At 41.7% G+C, this 25,739-nt stretch overlaps 1 protein-coding gene across 1 annotated transcript; it reads left to right on the top strand.

Annotated features, from left to right (window-relative positions):
- Positions 1-12,259: 12,259 nt before the first annotated feature.
- Positions 12,260-18,721, top strand: LOC132865775 (serine/threonine-protein kinase pim-2-like). Its single transcript, XM_060898286.1, has 6 exons — positions 12,260-12,275; positions 16,288-16,382; positions 16,630-16,680; positions 17,764-18,136; positions 18,235-18,411; positions 18,594-18,721. The coding sequence occupies exons 1-6, from the start codon at positions 12,260-12,262 to the stop codon at positions 18,719-18,721; spliced, it is 840 nt and encodes a 279-aa protein (XP_060754269.1).
- Positions 18,722-25,739: the final 7,018 nt, after the last annotated feature.

Below are 25,739 nucleotides of genomic sequence, written 5' to 3' on the forward strand. Positions count from 1 at the left end.
ACAAAATGTCCAACAAAGGGCGGCACGGTGGTGTAGTGGTTAGCACTGTCGCCTCACGGCAAGAAGGTCCGGGTTTGAGCCCCGTGGCCGGCGAGGGCCTTTCTGTGCGGAGTTTGCATGTTCTCCCCGTGTCCGTGTGGGTTTCCTCCGGGTGCTCCGGTTTCCCCCACAGTCCAAAGACATGCAGGTTAGGTTAACTGGTGACTCTAAATTGACCGTAGGTGTGAATGTGAGTGTGAATGGTTGTCTGTGTCTATGTGTCAGCCCTGTGATGACCTGACAACTTGTCCAGGGTGTACCCCGCCTTTCGCCCGTAGTCAGCTGGGATAGGATCCAGCTTGCCTGCGACCCTGTAGAAGGATAAAGCGGCTAGAGATAATGAGATGAGATGAGATTTTGGTGCGCTTTTTTTGTATTTTTTTTTGGGGGGGGGGAATTGTTTTCAAGTAGAGTTTTTATTTTGTCCTCAGTTGGTTCAGTAACTTGCTCCGCCATTTTCTTCTTCTTTAGGGTCTTTAGTGCCACCGGCTGGGTTGGAGAGTGGAACAGGTGATGTTGGGGTGGGGGGAGGAGGAGAATATCTGTTTCTTTTAAATTCTTGATAGTGATATATCTGACTTGATATGCTCCACCATTTTGTTTTTCTCTACTCATGGTATATGAGCTGATAGCCTTGTAGTAGAGTAGCCAATCATATCCAGTGAATGTGGATAGAATAAAAGGTTGAAGGTTAATCATCTTTTACTCAGTGACTCTGTGGCAGTCCTGGGATTAGAACTTACACCTGAACTGTAACCACTGAACTTATAGATGTGTAATGCATTTTCCTCAGCTTTGATTTGTCATTCCTGAATTTGAAAACAAATATCATCAGTTGCAAAACCTGAAACCAAACAAATTGCATTCTGAATGTTATCATTTTGTCTCATGTTTAGTTACTATGACGATACGGGTCTGTTTTTACAACCATTATGTCATGCATTCATATAAGGAAACTAAAACCACTGGAAATGTTGTTTATTCAGTTATAACAGGTTTATGTTCTGAGAAATGTTTAAGATTCTGAATGTATTAACGGATAAGTCTGGTGTTGGAGAAAGAAAAAAGTACAAATGTTGCTGAAAGAACCATCCACCAGTTAGTGTTGTTTCATTTGGCTAAGGTGTAATTTATATCTCCCACCAGTAGTTCACCACTTCTTTTGTAAGTCATACAGTAGTTGTGAATAATAACACTAATGATATGAACTGTGCACGTTTCTGTGAACGTTGCTTCAGGAAGGCAGTGCAGGATCGAATCTCCTTCACAGATGCGTTATATAACGCTTTATATACATGTATACATAAGTGCCCATAAAACACTTATGTTGCTCTTTTGAGATTATTTTTATTTTTTTTGGTTCTTTCCCGACAAGCCACTGTATTGTGTAGGAATTCTTTCTAAGCCAGGAATCAGAAAATCGCTGGACACTGGTCTCTGTTCAAACGCTAGATCTTATCCTAGAGAACTGTCAGATGTATAGATATTTTGTATATCTTATTGGGGGGGAAAGTCTTTTTTGCTATTTTTTGTATTCAGAGGTTTAAAAGATACCACTCGATTTATGGTGTTCGTTTGTTTTATACCAACCAAAATGAGAGATACGGCAGATGACTGCAACATCAAACCAGTAAACAGAAGAGTTTTTGTGAAACAGCTTTAATCTTCTGCCCTTTCTATGATCTCACTTTACGATTTTGAGTTTGCATCAGTCATGTCGATGTGCACTGTTCGAGGACGCACCACGCTGAATCTAGGAAGACACTTTGACGTCCATTCGCTGCTGTTCAGAAAGTGTGACCAAATACTATTCTAGATGTCTATACTGTTGTAAAGGCTTTACTGACTCTAGTGGGGCTAAATCAATGCCAGCCTATTCGCGTTAACCGAATGTCTATTTGCTTTTTTTTTTTATATATATATTCCTTTTTCCCCCAATTCGTCAGCACAAAGTGTAATGTTGCTCTTAACTAAGTCTATACTGTATATTTAAAATGGATGTATACTACTGTACTCTTTACAGTATATACTGTATGTAGTCATATGAATCACTGTACAGTTTGGGGGTCTTTTTGTATACAGTTTTTAACAGATTGGTATCTGTAGATATATAATATGTGGATTTCTGCCAGCTTTTCTGTAGTTATTAACAGCAAAAAAGCTGTAAAAATTGCTTGTAATAAACAAAGAAAATTCTTGATTTGTCTGTGTAATATTTTATTTATATTATGTTTCTATTGTAACAGCTCATTCACAGGGATACAGATTCAAAGCATGTAATTGATATGGAGATTCAGATACAGATTCAAAGCATGTAATTGATATGGAGAAGGAAATATTCTGTGAGGAAATGTTTATTCACTTTATGGGTAAGTAACAAGGGCCAAATTGTGATGGTGAGATGACTGGGTTTGAGCATCTCCAAAGCAGAAGGTCTTGTGGGAGTGATCCAAGGGAAGACAACCGGTGAACTAATGACTGGGTCATAGACACCCAAGACTCACTGATGTGTGTGGGGAGTGAAGGCTAACCAGTCTGGTCCCGTCCCATCCCATCCCACCCCATAGAAGAGCTACTGTAGCACAAAGTGCTGAAACAGTTAATGCTGATATGATAGAAAGGAGGAGTCGGAACATGCAGTGTATCACAGGTTGCTGCATATCAAACCCCTGATTAAAAAACCTGACCTTCATCCCTGTCAGCTGTCCAATTATCTGCCAATATCAAACCTCCCCTTTATCTCCAAGATCCTTGAAAAAGCTGTGGCACAGCAGTTATACTTATATTTACATAGGAATAACATCCATGAAATGTATCAGTCAGGATTTAGACCTCATCATAGCACAGAGACAGCTCTGATTAAAGTAGTAAACGACCTACTGTTGGCGTCTGATCAGGGCTGTGTCTCCCTGCTTGTGTTGCTTGACCTTAGTGCAGCATTTGGTACCACTGATCATTCTATTCTTCTGCATAGACTAGAAAATGTTGTGGAAGTTAAGGGAACGGCCCTCTCCTGGCTCAGGTCTTATTTAACTGATCGATATCAGTATGTTGATATAAATGGTGATGTTTCTAGACGTACTGAGGTAAAGTTTGGTGTTCCACAAGGTTCTGTCTTGGGTCCACTGCTTTTTTTCTTTATATATGTTACCTCTGGGTGATATTATTCGTAAACATTGTATTAATTTCCACCGTTATGCTGATGACACACAGTTGTATATTTCTGCAAAACCTGATGAGAGACACCAGCTTAATAGAATTGAAGAATGTGTAGAGGACATTAGACACTGGATGCTTATTAATTTCCTTCTGCTTAACTCCGACGAGACTGAAGTACTTGTACTCGGACCACATGCAGCTAGAAGTAAGTTTTCTGATTACACAGTAACTCTGGATGGCCTTTCTGTTTCTTCACGTACAGCAGTAAAAGACCTCGGAGTGATTATTGACCCCAGTCTTTCATTCAAAACTCACACTGATAACATTACCCGGATAGCTTTCCTTCATCTCGGAAATATTGCTAAGATAAGAAATTTAATGTTACCACATGACGCGGAAAAACTAGTTCATGCTTTCGTTACCTCCAGGTTGGATTATTGTAATGCCTTACTGTCTGGATGTTCCAATAAGTGCATAAACAAGCTCCAGTTAGTTCAAAATGCAGCAGCAAGAGTCCTTACTAGAACTAGAAAATATGACCACATCACCCCTGTCTCATCCACACTGCATTGGCTCCCAATCAAATTTCGTATTGATTATAAAATACTACTATTGACCTTTAAAGCACTGAATGGTCTCATGCCACAGTACCTGAGTGAACTTCTGCTCCTCTATGACCCGCCACGCCTACTTAGATCAAAAGGTGCAGGCTATCTGCTGGTACCTCGTATAGTGAAGGCTACATCAGGGGGCAGAGCCTTTTCTTACAAAGCCCCACAGTTATGGAACAGCCTTCCAAGTAGTGTTCGGGAATCAGACACAGTCTCAGCATTTAAGTCTAGGCTGAAAACATACCTGTTTAGTCAAGCCTTTTGTTAATGGTGTTTATGAGGTAAAGGTGTAGATCTGGAGGGTCCTCAGACATAGTGTTTTGATCAACTGGGATATATGGATGCTGTCAGTCTCTCACTCGAGTTTGTTGACGGTGTAGTGGCTGCTGCTTTATGTCCCAGGGCTCCCTCATGCCTGTGTTACCTTCTGGCTCTCCCCTTTTTAGTTATGCTGTCATAGTTAGTTGCCGGAGTCCCTGCTTGCACTCAGTGCAATATGTATACTGTTCCTACTTATTCAGGTGACATTGGGCATAACCTGTGTTTTCTCCCCCCCCCCCCCCCCCAAAAAAAAAATCTGTCCCTCTGAGTTACATGTCGGTCCTGGGATCGAGATGCTGACCTCTTTTGCTCCTCAGACCTGCCTGATGCATCCTGGTGCCCTGTGTCTGGTTGGAGTCTCATCGCATCGCTCCTGTGGAGGGTGGCCCCATGTGGACAGTTGGGGGTCGTGCCTGGAGGATGCTCTGGACTCTTGCAGTGGTGCTTTTGTGACTGGGGACTGCAGTTGACTTGCTGACTTTGGGACTGTGGTTGTCGTGAATGGTTTTGCGCTCAGGTTTCCGTTGGTGGGGGGTTTATAGCATCAATGAAGCTGACTTTGTTAGGAATGTTAACGTTATAGTCTTGTTGTCTGTTGTTACCCAAATGAGGATGGGTTCCCTTTTGAGTCTGGTTCCTCTCGAGGTTTCCTCATGTCGTCTGAGGGCGTTTTTCCTTGCCACCGTTGCCACAGGCTTGACCATTGGGGATAAAATTAGCTCATATTTTAAGTTGTTCAAATTCTGTAAAGCTGCTTTGCGACAATGTTTATTGTTAAAAGCGCTATACAAATAGACTTGACTTGATATCAGTCAGAGTGCCCATACTGACCCCTGTCCATCACCGAAAGTGCCTACAATGAGCGCATGAGCATCAGAACTGGACCATGGACCAATGGAAGATGGTGGCCTGGTCTGACAAATCATTTTCTTTTAAATCATGTGGACGGCCGCATGCTTGCATCTTGCCGCCCTGGAGACCAGAATGCACCAGGATGGACTATGGGAAGAAGGCAAGCTGGCAAAGGCAGTGTGATCCTCTGATCAACGTTCTGCTGGGAAACCTTGGGTTCTGGCATTCATGTGGAAGTTACTTTGACACATCCTACCTACCTAAGCATTGCTGCATTGTTTCAACTTGATTAGTGACCTCTTTCAGCAGGATAATGGGCCCTGCCACACTGCAAAAATTGTTCGGGAACAAGATTGTTGCTTTATTTTCATGGTTGAATTGTAGAAGTCTGGCTGTGGGACAAGTGCAAAACAGTGATATTGAAGCCTATAAGGATTTTGGAAAGTAACCATGAACAAATGGTCCACATGCACACATACTGTATACTTGGATAAATACAGACTGCATTCAGAAGAACTCTGTAACAAGCTTTAAAATGCTTACTCCGGTCCAACACACCCTGGCCAACTGCCCCAACCAGACCTTACTGGTGATTGTACACAGGCTGAAGACCACTGAGAAGCAGACCAGATTCTTGTGATTGATCAGGGCCTGATTGGGGAGTGAGGCAGTCACCAGGAACTTATGGAGAAGGAAGGACATTACTATAAATAATGGTTAATGTGAAAGAAAAAAAGACCTGCAAGTCTTAACTTAAAAATGGGAGGCGGCAGTGACACTTCATCAGTATACAGTACAACCGAAATCATATACTGCAAATTTTTTTTTGCACATTGTGTTGTTTCAGCGGTTTTCTGAGCTACGCTGTCATCTTAGTTGGTATAGTATACATCTTGTAAGTGGTGAAAAATAAAATATTTGACCTTCAAAGGGATTTATTTGTATGAATGGGCAAGATTGGAATAGTACATTTTCTTCCACTAAACACAACACAAATGAGATTTATTTATAAATAATTCAGTAGAAAAACAAGAAAACAGATAGACAGAAACAAGTGTTGCCAGGCAAAACAAACCTCGCCCAGTAGCACTTATGATGAATATGAAGGAAGATATTGTGAAAAAGACAGGTACCCTATGGGTACATGTGGCTACTGCTTATAAATAAAATTGTTTTCTGATACCATATCCATACAGTAAATATAGCATATATATTTACTCTGAGGCAGTAGCCACAGAAATGAACAATTTAAAAATCACAAAAGTAAAATATACCAAGTGTCTGTACCTTATATTATTCTACACTTACCTCTTACAGTTTTCGAAACTGAAGTCTCTGAACCGAGGCTGACCTACACATGCTGTCGCCATGACCCAAACCCTTATTTCCTGGAAATGGCCCGGGGCTAGAGCTCAGTGGAACGCACTTTCCCTCTGTAATAAGCATAAATGTCTAAAAGCGATTTCTTTAGTCAAGTCTGTTTATTTCGAATGGTGACCCAAACTGTATACACTCACCGGCCAGTTTAATCAGAACACGTGTATGCGCAGTGCGTAATTGTTACACTCTTACAGCACGATGAATTAGTGGCTAGCGCCTCTATATGAGGCAGTACACACAAAGAAGAAGAAGAACTTTATTCATCACATGCTTGTGAAATCCCTTTCTGCATTTAACCCACCTGAGGCAGTGGACACATGCGCACATACCCAAAGCAGTGGGCAGCCATGCTAACAGTGCCCAGGGAGCAGTTGGAAGTTAAGATGCCTCGCTCAAGGGCACCTCAGCCCAAGGCTGTCCTATATTAACCTAACCGCACACCTTTGAATCGACACGGGGAGAACATACAAACTCCACACAGAAAGACCCTTGCCAGCAACTGGGCTCGAACCCAGAACCTTATTGCTGTAAGGTGCTGTAATGATGCTGCCCATCAAAAAAGCAAAACGATTTTGACCTTTTTGGTGACCTTGACTGGATGACCCTCAAAATATTGGAGGTTCTATTTGAGACCCATGAAAGTTTCATGAGGATTGATCCAGCAGTTTTCCCCTAATATCGTGAACAAAAAAACCCGACTGAAAACAATACCTCGCCCTGCTTACTCTGTAGCGGCTGAGGTAATGAACAGTTTACAATTTATTTGTGACAGATCCATAAATTTCAAGAAAACCTAAATAACAGGCAACATCCATCCATTATCTCTAGCCACTTATCCTGTGCAGGGTTGCAGGCAAGCTGGAGCCTATCCCAGCTGACTATGGGCGAGAGGTGGGGTACAACCTGGACAAGTCTCCAGGTCATCGCAGGGCTGACACATAGACACAGACAACCATTCACACTCACATTCACACCTACGGTCAATTTAGAGTCACCAGTTAACCTAACCTGCATGTCTTTGGACTGTGGGGGAAACCGGAGCGCCCGGAGGAAACCCACGCGGACACGGGGAGAACATGCAAACTCCACACAGAAAGGCCCTCGCCAGCCGCTCGAACCCAGGACCTTCTTGCTGCGAGGCGACTGTAGGAGCCACATTAAAGTTTATTTCGTTTTGACTTATGTTCGTTGTGTTCTGCACCTCTTGAGTATGCGCCCTCTATAGGTGGTGAAATGGCGCCACCAATATGGATAAAAGGATGCTCCAGTGCGCATGTCAGAAAGAAGGCAGGCCGCAGCGACACAATCTTTTGACCTCGCCCGCCAGCCAGACGCACGCTGATCACATCAACTATTGTTTGACAGTCATGCAATTTACCGACATTGTACTCATTTTTGCATACCAGTGCATCATTTTGTTTGTATTTATTTTCTTTTGTAATAAAACCGGCAACATTTCCCTTTACTTCATCTCACTGGATTTATTAGGCCAAGGGCGTGAGTCAAAGACCCGGAAGTCTGCTTTCTTCACTGGTTTACGAAATGGATAGGAACTGGGGCTATAGGAAAAGCCAAACCCGTTTTTAAGCCAGTACAGCGACAGTGCTAACCACTACACCACCGTGCTGCCAACAGGCAACATCTATTTATAAATATATCAAACAAAAAGCCGATGTGTGTTAAAGAAAATGAGATGAGAGGTATATTAGTGTGAGCAATGAGGAATAATCTATAAGTTATTGAACTCTGTCAGAATTGATTCATGTGAACAATAAACACTTAAGACATGACTGTGAGAATGAAGTGAAAATAATCCTGTTTCAACAACTGTCCTAACCAGACAGGAAGAAGAAAATGTACGAAAGAGAAAGATGCCCTGGAGTAGAGAAAAACTAAAATAATCTCTGTGAAAATAATTATAGGAGAGAGTCTAGTAGTAAAAGGCGGCACGGTGGTGTAGTGGTTAGCGCTGTCGCCTCACAGCAAGAAGGTCTGGGTTCGAGCCCCGTGGCCGGCGAGGGCCTTTCTGTGTGGAGTTTGCATGTTCTCCCCGTGTCCGCGTGGGTTTCCTCCGGGTGCTCCGGTTTCCCCCACAGTCCAAAGACATGCAGGTTAGGTTAACTGGTGACTCTAAATTGACCGTAGGTGTGAATGTGAGTGTGAATGGTTGTCTGTGTCTATGTGTCAGCCCTGTGATGACCTGGCGACTTGTCCAGGGTGTACCCCGCCTTTCGCCTGTAGTCAGCTGGGATAGGCTCCAGCTTGCCTGCGACCCTGTAGAAGGATAAAGCGGCTAGAGATGATGAGATAAGATGAGTCTAGTAGGAAAAGAGAAGTTAAAAAAAAAGATCAGAGACTGAACTAGAAAAGGAAAAAAAACCCTAACAGTGAAGGGGAGAACTATAAAGATATGTAAGGAATGGGGGTAAAGTGGAGAAAATAAGAGGACGTAATGAAAGGGGAGAAAAAGTCAGGAAGTACTTTTCTTGGGGCAAATTTGATTGAATACGACGGTTTAACACACAAAATAAAAGACACACGATGGGTGTGGTAAGATGGCGGCTTGAACGCTTCACTCATCTGGACAGCATGGATTAGCCAATGAGCATCCAGATATTTTACGTGGAGATTAGTGGTGTGGATACAATGCGCACGCGCATGCTTGCTTGCGATTTTTGTTCTTCAGTCCATAAAATGACCATTTGCTGCCCTCTGCTGGTCAAGAAAATACATTATTATTATTGGCACCCTTCATAAAAATTAGCAGAAGGTCCTACATACAATAAATAATAATCATCATGTATATGAGCTCAGATATACAGGGACTCTGTGTGTGTACATACTGTATATATTCGTGTGTATTTCTGTCTGTTCTTGTTGTTTGTGCACTCCCCCTGTACCCATTGTTATACTGTGTATACACTACCGTTCAAAAGTTTGGGGTCACTTTGAAATGTCCTTATTTTTGAAAGAAAAGCACTGTTCTTTTCAATGAAGCTCACTTTAAACTAATCAGAAATCCACTCTATACATTGCTAATGTGGTAAATGACTATTCTAGCTGCAAATGTCTGGTTTTTGGTGCAATATCTCCATAGGTGTACAGAGGCCCATTTCCAGCAACTCTCACTCCAGTGTTCTAATGGTACAATGTGTTTGCTCATTGCCTCAGAAGGCTAATGGATGATGAGAAAACCCTTGTACAATCATGTTAGCACAGCTGAAAACAGTTGAGCTCTTTAGAGAAGCTATAAAACTGACCTTCCTTTGAGCAGATTGAGTTTCTGGAGCATCACATTTGTGGGGTCGATTAAATGCTCAAAATGGCCAGAAAAATGTCTTGACTATATTTTCTATTCATTTTACAACTTATGGTGGTAAATAAAAGTGTGACTTTTCATGGAAAACACAAAATTGTCTGGGTGACCCCAAACTTTTGAACGGTAGTGTATATTGGTGTTGAGTGTTTGGAATCACTGCGTCTTATTTCATGGCACTTTGTGAAAAAATAAACCTTGAAACTGTGGTTAAAACTCTGCGCACTGAGATGACGTGAGACGCTGTTTGATTTTAAAAGTTATTTTTCGAGCGTCTACAAGTTCTGAGTAACCAAGCAACCGAGAACAGCACGCCGAACAGAACACCTCACACCTCCTCAGGTCCAGGCAGGGAACAGCGCTCCTCTTACACACTCCTTTCTCCACGCTGACTTCTGCTCAAACTGGGAAAAAGTCATGGAAGGCAATTGTCCAGTAAGCGGTAAATGAACTCAATTTCTGCTGCATCTATTATGTGAAAACAAAAGCCATGAATGATGAAGATACAGTGCTGAGCATAAATAAGTACACCCGCTTTGAAAAGTAACATTTTAAACAATATCTCAATGAACACAAACAATTTCCAAAATGTTGACAAGACAAAGTTTAATATAACATCTGTTTAACTTATAACATGAAAGTAAGGTTACACATTTTTTCAGTTTTACTCAAATTAGGGTGGTGCAAAAATGAGTACAGCTCACAACAAAAACTACTACATCTAGTACTTTGTATGGCCTCCATGATTTTTAATGACGGCACCAAGTCTTCTAGGCATGGAATGAACAAGTTGGCGACATTTTGCAACATCAATCTTTTTCCATTCTTCAACAATGACCTCTTTTAGTGACTGGATGCTGGATGGAGAGTGATGCTCAACTTGTCTCTTCAGAAATCTCATCTCATCTCATCTCATTATCTCTAGCCGCTTTATCCTTCTACAGGGTCGCAGGCAAGCTGGAGCCTATCCCAGCTGACTACGGGCGAAAGGCGAGGTACACCCTGGACAAGTCGCCAGGTCATCACAGGGCTGACACATAGACACAGACAACCATTCACACTCTCATTCACACCTACGGTCAATTTAGAGTCACCAGTTAACCTAACCTGCATGTCTTTGGACTGTGGGGGAAACCGGAGCACCCGGAGGAAACCCACGCGGACACGGGGAGAACATGCAAACTCCGCACAGAAAGGCCCTCGCCAGCCCCGGGGCTCGAACCCAGGACCTTCTTGCTGTGAGGCGACAGTGCTAACCACTACACCACCGTGCCGCCCCTCTTCAGAAATCCCCAGAGAAAATAATTTCTTTGCGCCACAAAGGTGAAGGCTACAAGAAGATCAGCAAAGCTTTACTTATCAGTCAGAATACTGTAGCAAAAGTGGTACAAAAATTTAAAAAAGACGGAACTGTAACTGTCTCACAGAGACGTCCAGGTCGTCCACGGAAGTTAACACCTCGACAGGAGCGTCTTCTGATGAGAAGGGTCATGCAAGTTCAATGCAGTTATCTAAAGAAGTAGAAAGCCAAACTGGGGTGATGATTTCCCGTGACACAATACGGCGTACACTGCAGAGGAATGGCATGCATGGATGCCGTCCACGAAAGAAGCCTCTCCTAAAGCCCAGGCACAAAAAAGCCCGCCTAGAGTTTGCCAGGGCCCATGCTGACAAAGATGAAGACTACTGGGACTCTATACTCTGGAGTGATGAGACCAAGATAAATGTTTTTGGAACTGATGGCGTCGCAAAGGTGAGGAATACAAAGAAAAATGCATGGAGCCTACAGTGAAACATGGTAGTGGCAGTGTCCTTATGTGGGGCTGCATGAGTGCTACTGGTGTCAGGGAGCTGCATTTCATTGATGGCATCATGAATTCACAGATGTATTGCTCTATACTGAAAGAGAAAAGATGCTACCATCACTCCATGCCCTTGGTCGTCGTGCATTTTTCCAACATGACTAAACACGCATCTAAGGCCACTGTTGGATTTCTGAAGAAGAACAGAGTGAAAGTGATTTAGTGGCCAAGTATCTGAACCCAATCGAACACCTATGGAGAATTCTGAAGAGACAAGTTGAGCATCACTCTCCATCCAGCATCCAGTCACTAAAAGAGGTCATTGTTGAAGAATGGAAAAAGATTGATGTTGCAAAATGTCACCAACTTGTTCATTCCATGCCTAGAAGACTTGGTGCTGTCATTAAAAATCATGGAGGCCTTACAAAGTACTAGATGTAGTAGTTTTTGTTGTGGGGTGTACTCATTTTTGCACCATCCTAATTTGAGTAAAACTGAAAAATGTGTAATCCAAGTTTATATTATTAACCTTACTTTCACATAAGATAAACAGATGTTATATTAAACTTTGTCTTGTCAACATTTTGGAAATTGTGTTCATTGAGATATTGTTTAAAATGTTACTTTTCAAAGGGGGTGCACTCATTTACGCTGAGCACTGTAAATGTTCATGCTGGCGCTGGTTTACAGTCATTTAGCACAAAAGTCCATCCATTATCATCTGTAACCACTTATCCTGTGTAGGGTTGTGGGCAAGTTGGATCCTGTCCCAGCTGACTATGGGTGAGAGGCAAGGTACACCTCAGTTGTTAGGTATGACATTGGGCATACCGAACAACCTGTGTTTTCTCTCTCTTTCCCCCCCATCTGTCCCTCTGAGTTACATGTCAGTCCTGGGATCGAGATGCTGACCTCTTCTGCTCCTCGGACCTGCCTGATCCATCCTGGTGCCCTGTGTCTGGTTGGAGTCTCATCGCATCGCTCCTGTGGAGGACGGCCCAATATGGACAGTTGAAAGTCATATTTGGAGGACGCTCTGGACTCTTACAGTAATGCTTTTATGGCTGAGGACTACAGTTGACTTGCTAACTTGAGGACTGCAGTTGTCATGAACAGTTTTGCACTCAAGTTTCCATCAATTAAGTGTTTATAACATCAACGACACTGACTTCATGTTAAAACTGTTAATGTTATAGTCATGTTGCCTGTTGTTGCCCAAACGAGGATGAGTTCCCTTTTGAGGTTTCTTCCTCATGTTGTCTAAAGGAGTTTTTCCTCGTCACCGTCGCCACAGGCTTGCTCATTGCAGATAGATTAGGGATAAAATTAGCTCATGTTTTAAGTCATTCAAATTCTGTAAAGCTGCTTTGTGACAATGTTTATTGTTAAAAGCGCTATACAAATAAACTTGACTTGACACTCTGGACAAGTCACCAGGTCATCACAGGGCTGACGCAGAGACAAACAACCATTCACACACTCATTCACACCTACGGTCAGTTTAGAGCCACCAAGTAATCTAACCTGCATGTCTTTGGACTGTGCAGGAAACCCACGCAGACATGGGGAGAACATGCAAACGCCACACAGAAAGGCCTCCATCGGCCACTGCGCTCGAACCCAGAACCTTCTTGCTGTGAGGCGACAGTGCTAGCTAGAAAATTCTCTTTATTATAAAAAATGTTTGATGGATTTTGGATTCTTCTCGGGCGGCACGGTGGTGCAGTGGTTAGCACTTCCTCCTCAGAGCAAGAAGGTCCTGGGTTCGCGGCCGGCGAGGGCCTTTCTGTGTGGAGTTTGCATGTTCTCCCCGTGTCCGCGTGGGTTTCCTCCGGGTGCTCCGGTTTCCCCCACAGTCCAAAGACATGCAGGTTAGGTTAACTGGTGACTCTAAATTGACCGTAGGTGTGAATGTGAGTGTGAATGGTTGTCTGTGTCTATGTGTCAGCCCTGTGATGACCTGGTGACTTGTCCAGGGTGTACCCCGCCTTTCACCCGTAGTCAGCTGGGATAGGCTCCAGCTTGCCTGCGACCCTGTAGAACAGGATAAAGCGGCTACAGATAATAGATGGATGCATTCTTCTCAGCTTCTTTTTGCTGAACCTGTGGATTTGTCAGAACAGCTTTACTTTGTGGCTTTATCAGTCAAATACATACAAAAACACTTATCAGTCCCCCCAGGATTCTGCGGGCCTTTTTTGTGATTGTTGCGGGCTAAAATGTCTGATGTTGTGGGGGGGGTTCCAAAAAAAATTGTGGTGAAAGTTGCGGTGTATTTTAGGTTTTTGTTGCGATTACATTGCGGGAGGAAGTGAAAGTTGCGAGAAATTGTTGCGATTTTCTCTTTTTGTGATTAAAATTGAGTGATATGTTAAATAATAAGTTATTACTGAAAAACTATTGATTAAAAGAACAAAAGACACTGAGAAATGGTCCTATAAACAACTTTACCAATATAAAAGATTACCAGGACTACAGAAATGCAGAAAAATAGGCTTTACTTATCCAAATGCTCCTGTTGGTTCAAAAGTTAAAGTGCAGAGAACCTCACAGCACAACATGAAGTTACCTTAAAATATAATATAAATGCCTCAGCTTTCATGTAAGAAAAAGAAAACTATTAATACTAGTACTGTGTGCAGGCAGTCTCTCCTGAAGACTAAATTAAACAATAATTATAAACTAATAAAATAAATGGCTCAGGCTTCATTGAAGAAAAAAAACAATTTGAACAGAATCTCACAGTATGATGCTGAAGCTGCCTAAACAATGGAAAATAAAATACCATTTTGGCAAAAACGTTGACATCCATTAATTTCTTGTATTAAGTAAAAAATAAAGTGCACACAGTCCTTCACTGTAAACATAACACACTTTCAGTAAGAGAATTTAAGCCTATATAAACACTGACTCGCACATGCAGTGTTGCAAGATACTGCTGACGTTTTCCAGCCTAAAATATGTTCAAAATGCACTTTAAACCGCCCAATCTGGCAACACTGCGCACATGCTGCTTCTCTTGAACGTAGACACGGAAGTAAGGTGGAAGGTAGTTTGTCGACGTCACCTCAAGACGACGCCAACAATTGGTCAAATTTGTGGGAAAGTTGCGGTGATTGGATATAACTGTAACCCCGCCCTGAATTCGCGGGGATTGGTTGAATTTGCAAATCGCAACATCGCGAAATCCGGGAGGGTCTGTTATATGATGTCAAATGAACTTTTAATAATCTTGAGTAAGTTTTTAGGATTAGATTTTGTTCTTGGTCCGCAAAACACACGGCAAGAGACCGAATCCCCCAGTGAATTATTTTGGGAAGTGCATAAATTACTGACAGTCAGTGGTCTTTGTGATATGATCAGAAGTGACTGAAGTTATCTGTGAATGTGCCCACAATTCAAGGTTTATGATGACTTAACTACAAATATCTAAAACACAACAAAATCAGATTTTCAGTGCCCGTTTCAGGAATAACTTGCCAACAGCTGACCCATAACATGCAGAGCAGCAGAAAACGAAAGTTTAACATGAGACGGTAAAACTGTGCGATTTTTGACACGATTTTCACTCGTGCGACTACTTTGGATATCGGGCCGAGTTTTGGCTCAATCGTGCGTCTCGGATCGTGTAGTATACATGGGGTAACGACAAGCGATGAACACCTCACGACCTCCTCCCGATCAATCGGATGAAAATCAAACCTGTTTGAAATCCTGGTCGCCCATCGCACTGTTGAAGCAGTGTCACGAGCCGATTTACCTCAACCTGTCACACTACACGTGCGCAAACACAGATACGGAAGAGAAAACAGAGACTTCCGGTCTCCTCTTCTTCACGTTGCAGTTCCGGATACAAGAATCTGACGAGTCATGTATGGAAGTACAGTGTGAGCAGTCAGATCGCATCCGAGCATCGGATCGTATAGTGTGAGAACAGGAATCGTAAGCTGCGTGCTGTTTACCCCTGCGATTCACTTATACAGTGTGAGCAGCAGCTGAATACCGCGATTGAAAAAAATCGCACAGTGTATGCCCAGTTTAATTCTGGCTTCTCATCCCTAAACAATCATAATAAACCTCTTACTATATGAAGAGTGTTTTATTTTGATTATTGTGACCATTCCACGCTGAAATGAGAGTTGTGCAAAAAAAAAAAAAAGACTTCTGTGCTAAATGACCAGATACCCTAGCGACCTTCTGAGAGGATTATTTATATACTAGCTCTAGGAAGAAATATCCATCCATTATCTGTAGCCGCTTTATCCTGTTCTACAAGGTCGCAGGCAAGCTGGAGCCTATCCCAGCTGACTACGGGCGAAAGGCGGGGTACACCCTGGACAAGTCGCCAGGTCATCACAGGGCTGACACATAGACACAGACAACCATTCACACTCACATTCACACCTACGGTCAATTTAGAGTCACCAGTTAACCTAACCTGCATGTCTTTGGACTGTGGGGGAAACCGGAGCACCCGGAGGAAACCCACGCGGACACGGGGAGAACATGCAAACTCCGCACAGAAAGGCCCTCGCCGGCCACGGGGCTCGAATCCGGACCTTCTTGCTGTGAGGCGACAGCGCTAACCACTACACCACCGTGCCGCCCGGAAGAAATATCATTAAATATTATTCAAAATATCACTTAAGCCATGATATCCATACTGAATTGATGTATAAACATGTAAAGGCTACTTTCTCACTCCTGAAGTCTCTCTCCTTGGTTTATTTGAGGTTCATCAGATCAATAAAAGCATGAGACTTCTCTGAAAATGAGCTCACCTGTTTGTTTTTCTTTTATCCAACAGAAGATTTCATTGATCGTTACCTTTTGCAAAAGCTGCTGGGAAAAGGATCCTTCGGTTCGGTCTATGCAGGTGTTCGGAGATCAGATGGGGCAAAGGTGAGTATCAGCACATACAGTTAACTGGCACTGAACACAAGACCTGCAGATCATTACATATTACTGAGGTAACATATGAAACAAAAAGGCAGTTACATGTTTTCTAAATTAATTGCTGTGTATTAAATTAAGGCCTAATTTTATGTAAGAGTTTATATCAGATAAGCAGAAGTTAGTTTTCACTTACACTTGGAAACTGTACTCAAGTTAACTGAGAACAGTGAAGCTAAATCTGTTTGTCTTACAGGTGGCTGTGAAATTCATAAAGAATTATAAGGATTACCCATACGTCACCCTTGTAAGTGAACTTACATTATTGATTTTCCAAATGAAAATCACTTTCTAACTCAAAACATATGAAATGTGAACGTTATAAAACTTTAATCACAATTTTATTCTTCAAATCATCATTGACTTAGACAACCTTTGTCATTCAGTATGCAACAAGTGTACACCGAACGAAATTTCGTTGCAATTTGGCTCAGCACAGAATTAAATATGAAGTGTATTAAATTAAATTATGCAGCAGCAAAAATATGATAAAGTGCAATAGTATAAAGTGACCTGTGGAATTAGGAATGTTCAAGTTATAAATTTAGAGTTTGGGTTTGGAGTTCAGCAGTCTGGTGACCTGGGGGAAAAAGCTGTTACAGAACCTGGTGGTCCTGCGCCGAATGCTGCGGAACCTCTTTCCAGAGGCCAGAGGGGAGAACAGTCCATAGTGAGGGTGTGAGGGGCCACTGATGATGTTTCTGGCTCGAGACATGCAGCGCCTTGGTGCCATGTCCTGAATGGAGGGAAGAGAAGTCCTAATGATTCTCTCTGCTGTCCTCACCACTCTCCTTACATTCTTCCAGCCAGAGGCACTGCAGCCTCCGCACCACACAGAGATGCAGCTGGTTAGAACGCTCTCGATGGTGCTTCTGTAGAATGTAGTGAGGATGGGTGGGGGCAGGTGGGCTCTCCTCATCCTATGCAGGAAGTGCAGACGTTGCTGTGCCTTCTTGACCAGTGACGCGGTGTTCACAGACCAGGTGAAGTTGTCTGTGATGTGCACCCCCAGGAACTTGGTGCTATTGAGCACCTCCACGGCCGTGTCATTGAGGAGAAGCGGAGCGTGGCTGGGTTGGTTTTTCCTGAAGTCGACAATGATCTCTTTAGTTTTGTCCACGTTCAGGATCAGGTTGTTTTGCCGGCATCAGCTGCTCCACCTCCTCTCTATAGGCCATCCCTGATGAGGCCCACCACTGTTGCGTCGTCCGCAAACTTCACAATGTGGTTGCCGTTATGACATTGATTTCAGTTGCATTTTGATCAGCTTGATTTTGACTTCATACATTTCTGTCCGATCCAGTACTAACCGTGTCCACTCTGTTTTTAGCCCAGTGAAAGACAGAGACTCCCTCTTGAGGTGGCACTAATGGAACTCGTGTCTAAGCCACCTCACTGTCCACATGTGATAGAGATGGTGGAATGGTTTGAGATGACCACAATGTTCATCTTGGTCCTGGAGCGGCCCGAGCCCTGCGTTGATCTCTTCCAGTACTGTAGAAGTGTGAAGGTGTCTGAAAATAACGCTCAAGTTATCATGCAGCGAATTGTCAACGCTGCACGTCACTGCCATGACCGAGGTGTGATCCATCGTGACATCAGGGATGAAAACGTTCTCATAAATCCTCAGACGCTTGAAGTGAAGCTGATCGATTTCGGCTGTGGTGATCTGCTTAAGGACACGCCCTACACGGAATATGCAGGTAACTGCACCTTGGAGATTAATAGATTTGATGGGAATTCAATGGTGGATCATTTCTGCGATCTTACTGATGATACTCTTTCTCTGTCTTTCATTCAGGTTGCTTGGATTATGAACCTCCTGAATCGATCGTTGAAGGAAAGTACGAGGCGGAACCTGCCACCGTCTGGGGTCTTGGCATATTCCTGTACACACTATTATGTGGAGCAGAACCTTTTGATGCAGCACAAGAGATTGTTAATGGACACCTGGACTTTCCTTCTAATCTGTCTGAAGGTGAGAAAATACAGAAGCTTTACCTTCAAGCTTGCACACAAAGCTGGAAAACTTCAACAGCAAAGTAGATAGAATTATAATCATTTTTAAAAATGGCTAACTGAAAGAAAATATAATATGCAGACATGTTTCAGAAGTTTACCAAATTTCAGTTTTAACCAGTTACATTACTGCACACACAGCTTCCTGCAGTCTGATACAGTGGTGCCTGCAACGAAACCCCAAAAGACGACCAACACTGGAGCAGATCCTCACACATCACTGGTTCTGGGGACATGTTAATGAAGAACAACAGAATAAATCCAAATAAACTGAGCCGTGTGAGTGTAAAATGTTCAGGGCATGTGGATTGTACTACATCAGTAATGAGTTGTGCAACAACAGATTGTTATGCTAACAATATTAAATGCAAGCAAATGAAGGTATTAGGCTGAGGATATTGTTTATTATAGATGGATTATTGTAGATATTTTGTATATCATTAACAAGTATTCCACAAAATCGAGTCGTACATGAGCTGATAGCCGACGAGGCGCGTAGCACCGAGTCGGCTATAAGCCATGTATGACTAGATTTCCTTCTTGAGGGGTTTTCGGCGGTTGGCAAACTAACTTAAAGGTGCATTACTGCCACCAGTGATGGGCGGTAGCGCTGCTACATGTAGCGAAGCTATTAGTTTAATTACATTTTCCTGTAGCTTGGCAGTAGCGTTGCTGATTTCTGAATCAAATAACTTTTTAGTAGTTACATTATTATTTTGATCAAGTAGCGACATAGCATCCACAAAAACTACAATTTCCAGGACATGTATGAGAAAAGCAGAGGCTTGCTCTACAGTATGATTTTGAAACGCAATAATCAGACTGAAATAAAGCATGTTCATGCGCGAGCTTCTACTCTGCTTGTCTGGCTTTCGAAACGCATGCGTATGGCAGTGGAACAAGCAGAGCGACTGAGAGCAGTGCGCGCACACACAGCACAAGAGGATGGAAGAAGAGACAGGAGGAAAGTGAGAAGAGCCGTCCACTGATGTCACGCTGTGGCCTTATCTGTAAAAAATATAGGACACTTGTTGAATCGTCAGAGAAAAAATACGTGTTTAAATGTGTGCTTTGCAATCCCAATACCAAACTGTTGTCGACGTCTAAGACATCCAACACCAACCTCAGAACCCACATTTAGGTGAATTAATTTCCCTACTGCAGTAGGCTATAATGAAATGTGTGTGTGTAAAATAATACCCTACAGTTTGACTCAGAATTGAACGAAAACGAGGGAATAACATCATGTTAACGCATGCTGACTAGCAGGGGGAAACTAGCCTACAAAAGTGGTGGTACTAGCCTGTCTAAGATAATTTATCCACCGTCTCTGGTCAAAGTGTTTTTTAAAGCTTAGGCTACATGTAGTTTTTATCATTGTGAAATTAGATTAGCATATACATTGGTGTTTTTAATCAATAGGCTCCAGTTATTCAGATATTCAGAGTGACGTTCAAGGTCCTAGGCCGGGAGTCTCCAACCTTTTTTTTTTCCTCCGAGAGCTACTTTGACAAAATCAGTGTGGCCAAGTGCTACTCTACAACTATTTTACAGCATTTATCTATTGGCCTACTGATAGAGTACTGTAGATGTTACATCCTTTATCATACTCACTTGCAGTACTCATCTAAAGTGTCATCTAAACTTGTAGAGAGAAAAATATTTTAACTAACTTTTTTGGTCCCTTTTTCCATAGTAGTCAAATCTGATGAGCACTACTAACATCAACTCTCATCAGAGAGCAGTAGAACTGGGATATTATCATGTTATAGCTACCAGACAGAAAGTTTACACAAATCTGTTATTTACATTTCATTTGTAAATGCAGCCTTGTAGTAGAGTAGCCAATCAGAACCCACGATTGCTCATATCCAGTGACTGTGGATAGAATAACAGATATTGTAGTTTACATATTTATTTATATAGTCTAATGTCGTTACAATATACATTTCTTATATTACATATGCTGGAAAGCGTAGAACCATAAATTTAGTTTTAATTTTTTAAATATTATTGACTTTTTAAAATTTCTTTTTTTTTTCTGATTTTGCTATGCATTTTGGATTGTACATTTGGTGCAAGATAAATGTTTTGTTTTTATGGAACTGAACATCATGGAATTTTTTTTTGCAGATGAAATTAATAAAATAAAGGTACATTTACACTGTACCATCATCATCTTTGGATTCATGCATGTTGTAAGTACACAAGATTTAGAGAAACATATACAGCACACATTTATCAATCAAATCAAATCAAGGTTCATTTTGTGTGTTTGTATCAAGTATTTTCTACTCCTACACATTCAGGAGCATTTTGCTTGCACGGTGAATGAAGGAAAAGGGCTATAAAGGGCACAGTTAGCGTGCACATATCAGGACAGAAGCTTTTTGAAGTATTATCATTGTCATGTTTGTTTCTAGCCATGTTTATGACTCTGCTTTCAGTTTCGTTTGTGTTTTTTTGTAAATATCACACCTGCTAATAAACATTCTTCCTGCACTTAGACCCATCTACTGCCACATACCTGACAGAATACTTGCAAAGTCTCTGTGCTAATTGCGCTCAAATCACTATCAGGCGTTTCCCATAGCGACTGGGACCGAAGTGCGCGCACAATGCGCTCTGAAGAGTCTCCGAATCTAAATGCACCTCAGTGAAAGTGGCTCTGCAGAGCCGCTGTGCTGTTGCTCATGTTCACTGTACAAGAATGAGCACCTTGCTGTAGTTGTGAAATTAATTTTTTTTTATTCTTACTTTCGTGGAAATGAAATGAGCATACCATAGGGTTTTTGACCTCTCCGTTCAACACAGAGTCCTGCCGAATGTTTCTTCTCCTTCTACCTTTAGAAATCTCTCTAGTTCCATCCCCCGATGCTGAATTACTTTTGATAAATAAAGAAAATAAATAAATAAATAAATAAAACCCTGATGCCTTTGTTTAAGGTCAAAAGGATTCGCACGTCCAAAAATGCAGCAAAACCTTCCCATACTGATCAATAACAACTAATTCATCCGAATGAAACACTACAAGCGTGCCCTGTCATGGCGGCATAGTTACCGTTGCTATGGGGTCGCATGATGGTGCAAAGCCTCTATTGCCAGGGAGACAGACACGGCAAAGATGGACGCTGAAACATTTGTAGCTGTCACTTTTGTCTTGGCTTCAACATTTATTTCGCTCAAGTATCACTTCTGGAACAAAACTGAATAGATACTCTGGTCAAAAGATAACTTCCCATTATTTTAACATCTATAAAGTAAAAATAACCACATTATTTCGTTATTAATAAACACTTTACATCTCTACGAATGTTATTAGCCTCAGTCACATATGCTATAACTATTAACTGACACATACATGACAAAAACATAATGGTTTAATTCTCACCTCAGGAAAAAAAGGAAGGGAAAAGAAAGAACAAAAACATGGACCAGTAGATGGCTGCTGAGGAAAAGGGACTGACAGAGCGCCTGAAAAACTCTTTTTCAGATCCTGAAGTTCGTACCGTTTCACCCTTGAGTTCCACAAGTAGTCATGCTCTGTATGTGAATTAAATCAGACAAGAAGTTTGACAATCTCTATTACAACTCACAAAATAAACAAAAAAACAAACAAAAAAATCATGAGTTGCCCGTCACTTTTAACTTGATGCAAGAGCGCTAACGTTATCCCTACAGAGCTAGCAATACCCCTTTTCCACCAAATCAGTTCCAGGGCTGGTTCGGGGCCAGTGCTGGTGCTGGTTCACAACTCGTTCAACTTGCGAACCAGCTGAGAACCAGTTTGCTTTTCCATAGCTCGCGGTGCTAAGGGGAGCCATGTCATTACATCGCTGTATACGTCAGTTATGTCGCTGTGTTTGCATAAACCTTGGCGCGAACATCGAAGCAACAACAACAATAAGAATAATAATAATGGATGACTTCGCGTTTGTACAGCTGCTGCTTCTCGTCGCTTAAAAATGGCGACCTTTTGCGGTCTTGCTATTGTTGTTGGGCTTAACAACTCCCAGAACGTAAGCAGAATGTAAGCAGTTCTTTCCTCTGGCCCAGCAGAGAGTTGGTGCTAGCCTGGAACCAGTTTTTCTGGCCCCAGAGCCAGTTCTTTGTCAGTGGAAACAGAAAACCCGATTCCAAACTAAGCACTGGCCTTGAACCAGCCCTGGAACTGCTTTGGTGGAAAAGGGGCAAATGTGGAATATCTTGAAAAATATTGGTGCATCAACTAAAAACAAGGCTCAACCGAGCACTGTTGGTCTTGATATTGACAATGACATACGCTATGATCATGTAAAAGTATGTAACAAGTTTAATGAGTTTTTTTTTTTTTACAACTGTTGCATCATGTCTAGTCCATAAACTACCCAAAAGCACTGGTAAATATGGTAGAACTCACGTTCAGCAATTTTATAACAATGCTGTGAATGTTTTTTGTCTTTCCCAGGTATCTACAGAGGATGTTTACAAGATCTTGTCTAATCTAAAATGCAGATGACTCAGCCCTTATTGTGGCAAACAAGAGTCCTGAGGCTATCCAACATTGATTCCATTTCCCTTGAAAGTCTATCAGAGAATGGCTGATTGACAATAGGCTCTCCCTACATCTCGGCAAAACCAAGTCAATTCTCTTTGCTTCAAAGAGAAAACTTGACAAAATAAATTCCATTCAGGTGCAATGTACTGGCAACAAACTTGCATGCTGCTCACATGTCAAGTATCTGGGCTTAACTTGAGATCAACCTCTGAATGGAGAAAGCATTGTGGATAATATAGTTTTAAAAAAACCCTAATGCTAAACCAAAGTTTCTCTATCGGCAAGTAAATCACGTGACCCGAGAAACAAAGAAATTGCTCGTATCGGCCCTTGCTCAAAGTCACTATGACTATGTCAGTACTGCATGGTATTCTGGGTTATCGAAAAAGTTCCAAAATAGACTACAGGTATCCCAGAATAAATTAATTCAGTATATTTTGAATGCACCAGCCAGAAGTCATATTGGTGCTGAGGAATTTAAGCAGGCCAATATCATATGTCACCAGTGAGTATACCTGTTGCCCAGTTGAAGCTTAATCAGGGATGAGAGTGGGTGGTCACCAAAAAAGCAGAAAACAAGATGGCGCCCGAAGCCGGGGGTCTGGGAGGGATACCCCCCCAGGAAAATTTTGAAAAATAAGGCCTTACAAACCACTTTTCCTGCAATCTGAGCTGTAGTAGATAAAAAATCTGTTGTCTTTTTTATATATTTACATGAAAATATGTTTCAAATCAATAGGAGTATTGTTTGAATTCAAAATAAAATCACATTCTACATTCAAGGGTATGGTTATAATTTATGATCAACAAAAATGACAAACTAAATTCACATTAAACATAAGTTTTATTAATTATCAAAATGTTCATATACCAGTATTAAATAAAATTTCTTAGGGAGAAAAGGTCAGTCACCCTATGTCCTCATTAGCTGCATATGATTTCAAAGTCTTTTGAAATATTTAAGTTTTCAAAACTGTCAGCATTAATTCAGATTTACTGACCATCATATACATGTTCAATGTATTAAATCAAACGAATGCTAAGTTTATGGGATAATGTATATGTACACTTTATACAATTATTTATAGTTCACAGTCACTTCTCATTTTCATTTAATCATTTCGACTTCTTCTTCAGCCTTTTGGCCAAAGACAAAAGCTTGTCAGTCCTCTCTCTGTTTTTTATACCAGCATCGATTTCACGTACCTTCGCTTCGTCTCGCTTGTCAATTGTATTCGGCATTTTGAGTAAAGAAGCTGATACGAAAGAGAAACGTATTTTTGAAGCGCAGCGACGATGAACATGTGCAAGTTTCGATAAAATAGAACGATGCGGGTACTTTTGTAAGAACTGTTATGATTGGCTTTTGTTCTCTCCCACACTCTTGTAAGAATTGTTATGATTGGCTATCATGCTCTCGCCAGCGATGTTTTGGCCAATTACATTATAGATAACACATATTCTACCGCGAGACTTAGCGAGACTAAAGATGGCAAAAATGTAAACATGTAACATCGTCGTACGCTTGAGTATCACGAAGGAACATACCCCAACCCCCTCAATGAAAAAAAAAATCTCAACGGATTTGGCATAATATCGATTTTTGCTCAGAAAAAGCGGAAATCCGCCGAAAAGCGGAAAACTCTCATCCCTGCTTAATCTTGTTTTCAAAATTCTAATGGTTCTGCCCCAAATGTTTTGGCCCAAGGCTTCAACTATACAAATGAACTCCATTCAGTCAATACAAGATCTAGTGCATCATCCTTGCAGATACCTAGGGTCAAGTGTTTTGGTAAATCTAGTTTCCATTACACTGGTATTCAGGCAAGGAACAGTCTTCCTTCAGAGTTACACTACATACAAGATCTGTCCAATTTTAAGAAAGCTGTAAAAAGTCTTTATTTTAATCAGATATCATACCAGCAGAGAAACACTTTACTATTAGCTTCCATTGTGGTCTGTATTAACATTCACTAGTCACGTTTTCTTCTTGTAAATTTATTCTAGTTTTTACTCTGGTGCTGTCCTTTTTGTTTCCATATTATTATTATTATTATTATATTGATATTGTTAGTATTACTATTTTTTGGTATTATTATTACTGTTGTTGTTTATATTTTGGGTATTTACTTAGTATGGTAACCATGGCTGTCTGTGATAAGTCTCTGGGACCACAATGGAAACAAGTATTCACAATTTTTTTTGTGTAATCCTGTTTTTTATGCCATGTTCATACTGTATATTGTACAGACCCTCCAGGATTTCGCGATGTTGCGATTTGCAACTTCAACGCAAATTCAACCAATCCCCGCAAATTCAGGGCGGGGTTGCAATTATATCCAATCACCGCAACTTTCCCACAAATTTGACCAAGCGTTGGCGTCGTCTTGAGGTGACGTCGACAAACTACCTTCCGCCTTACTTCCGTGTATGCGTTCAAGAGAAGCAGCATGTGCGCAGTGTTGCCAAATTGGGCGTTCCCGCCCAATTGGGCAGTTCAAAGTGCATTTTGGCTAGCCTGGGCCCGCCCATCCTAAGCGTGACGCAACATGAGGGCCTGTTGCGAGCTTAGTCTGGCCAGGCAAGCTATCTACAGCTCTTCCAAGCTCCCGAAAAATCGGGAACCAATCAACTTTGAGCATCTCCAACGGCCCTGGGTAGAGGCGTGTTCAAGGCAGTGACGTAGTAGAACTGCGACCAGAAGCCATAGATTGTTTACAGAATCTATGCCGGAAGCGCTTCATTCACTA

The sequence above is a fragment of the Neoarius graeffei genome, chromosome 18, assembly GCF_027579695.1.
Source record: "Neoarius graeffei isolate fNeoGra1 chromosome 18, fNeoGra1.pri, whole genome shotgun sequence".
Classification (NCBI taxonomy): domain Eukaryota; kingdom Metazoa; phylum Chordata; class Actinopteri; order Siluriformes; family Ariidae; genus Neoarius; species Neoarius graeffei.

Coding starts and splice junctions, on each gene's coding strand:
- LOC132865775 (XM_060898286.1), top strand. Junction 16,681..17,763: donor ATTACCCATACGTCACCCTT/GTAAGTGAACTT, acceptor CTCTGTTTTTAG/CCCAGTGAAAGACAGAGACT. Junction 18,137..18,234: donor GCCCTACACGGAATATGCAG/GTAACTGCACCT, acceptor TCTTTCATTCAG/GTTGCTTGGATTATGAACCT.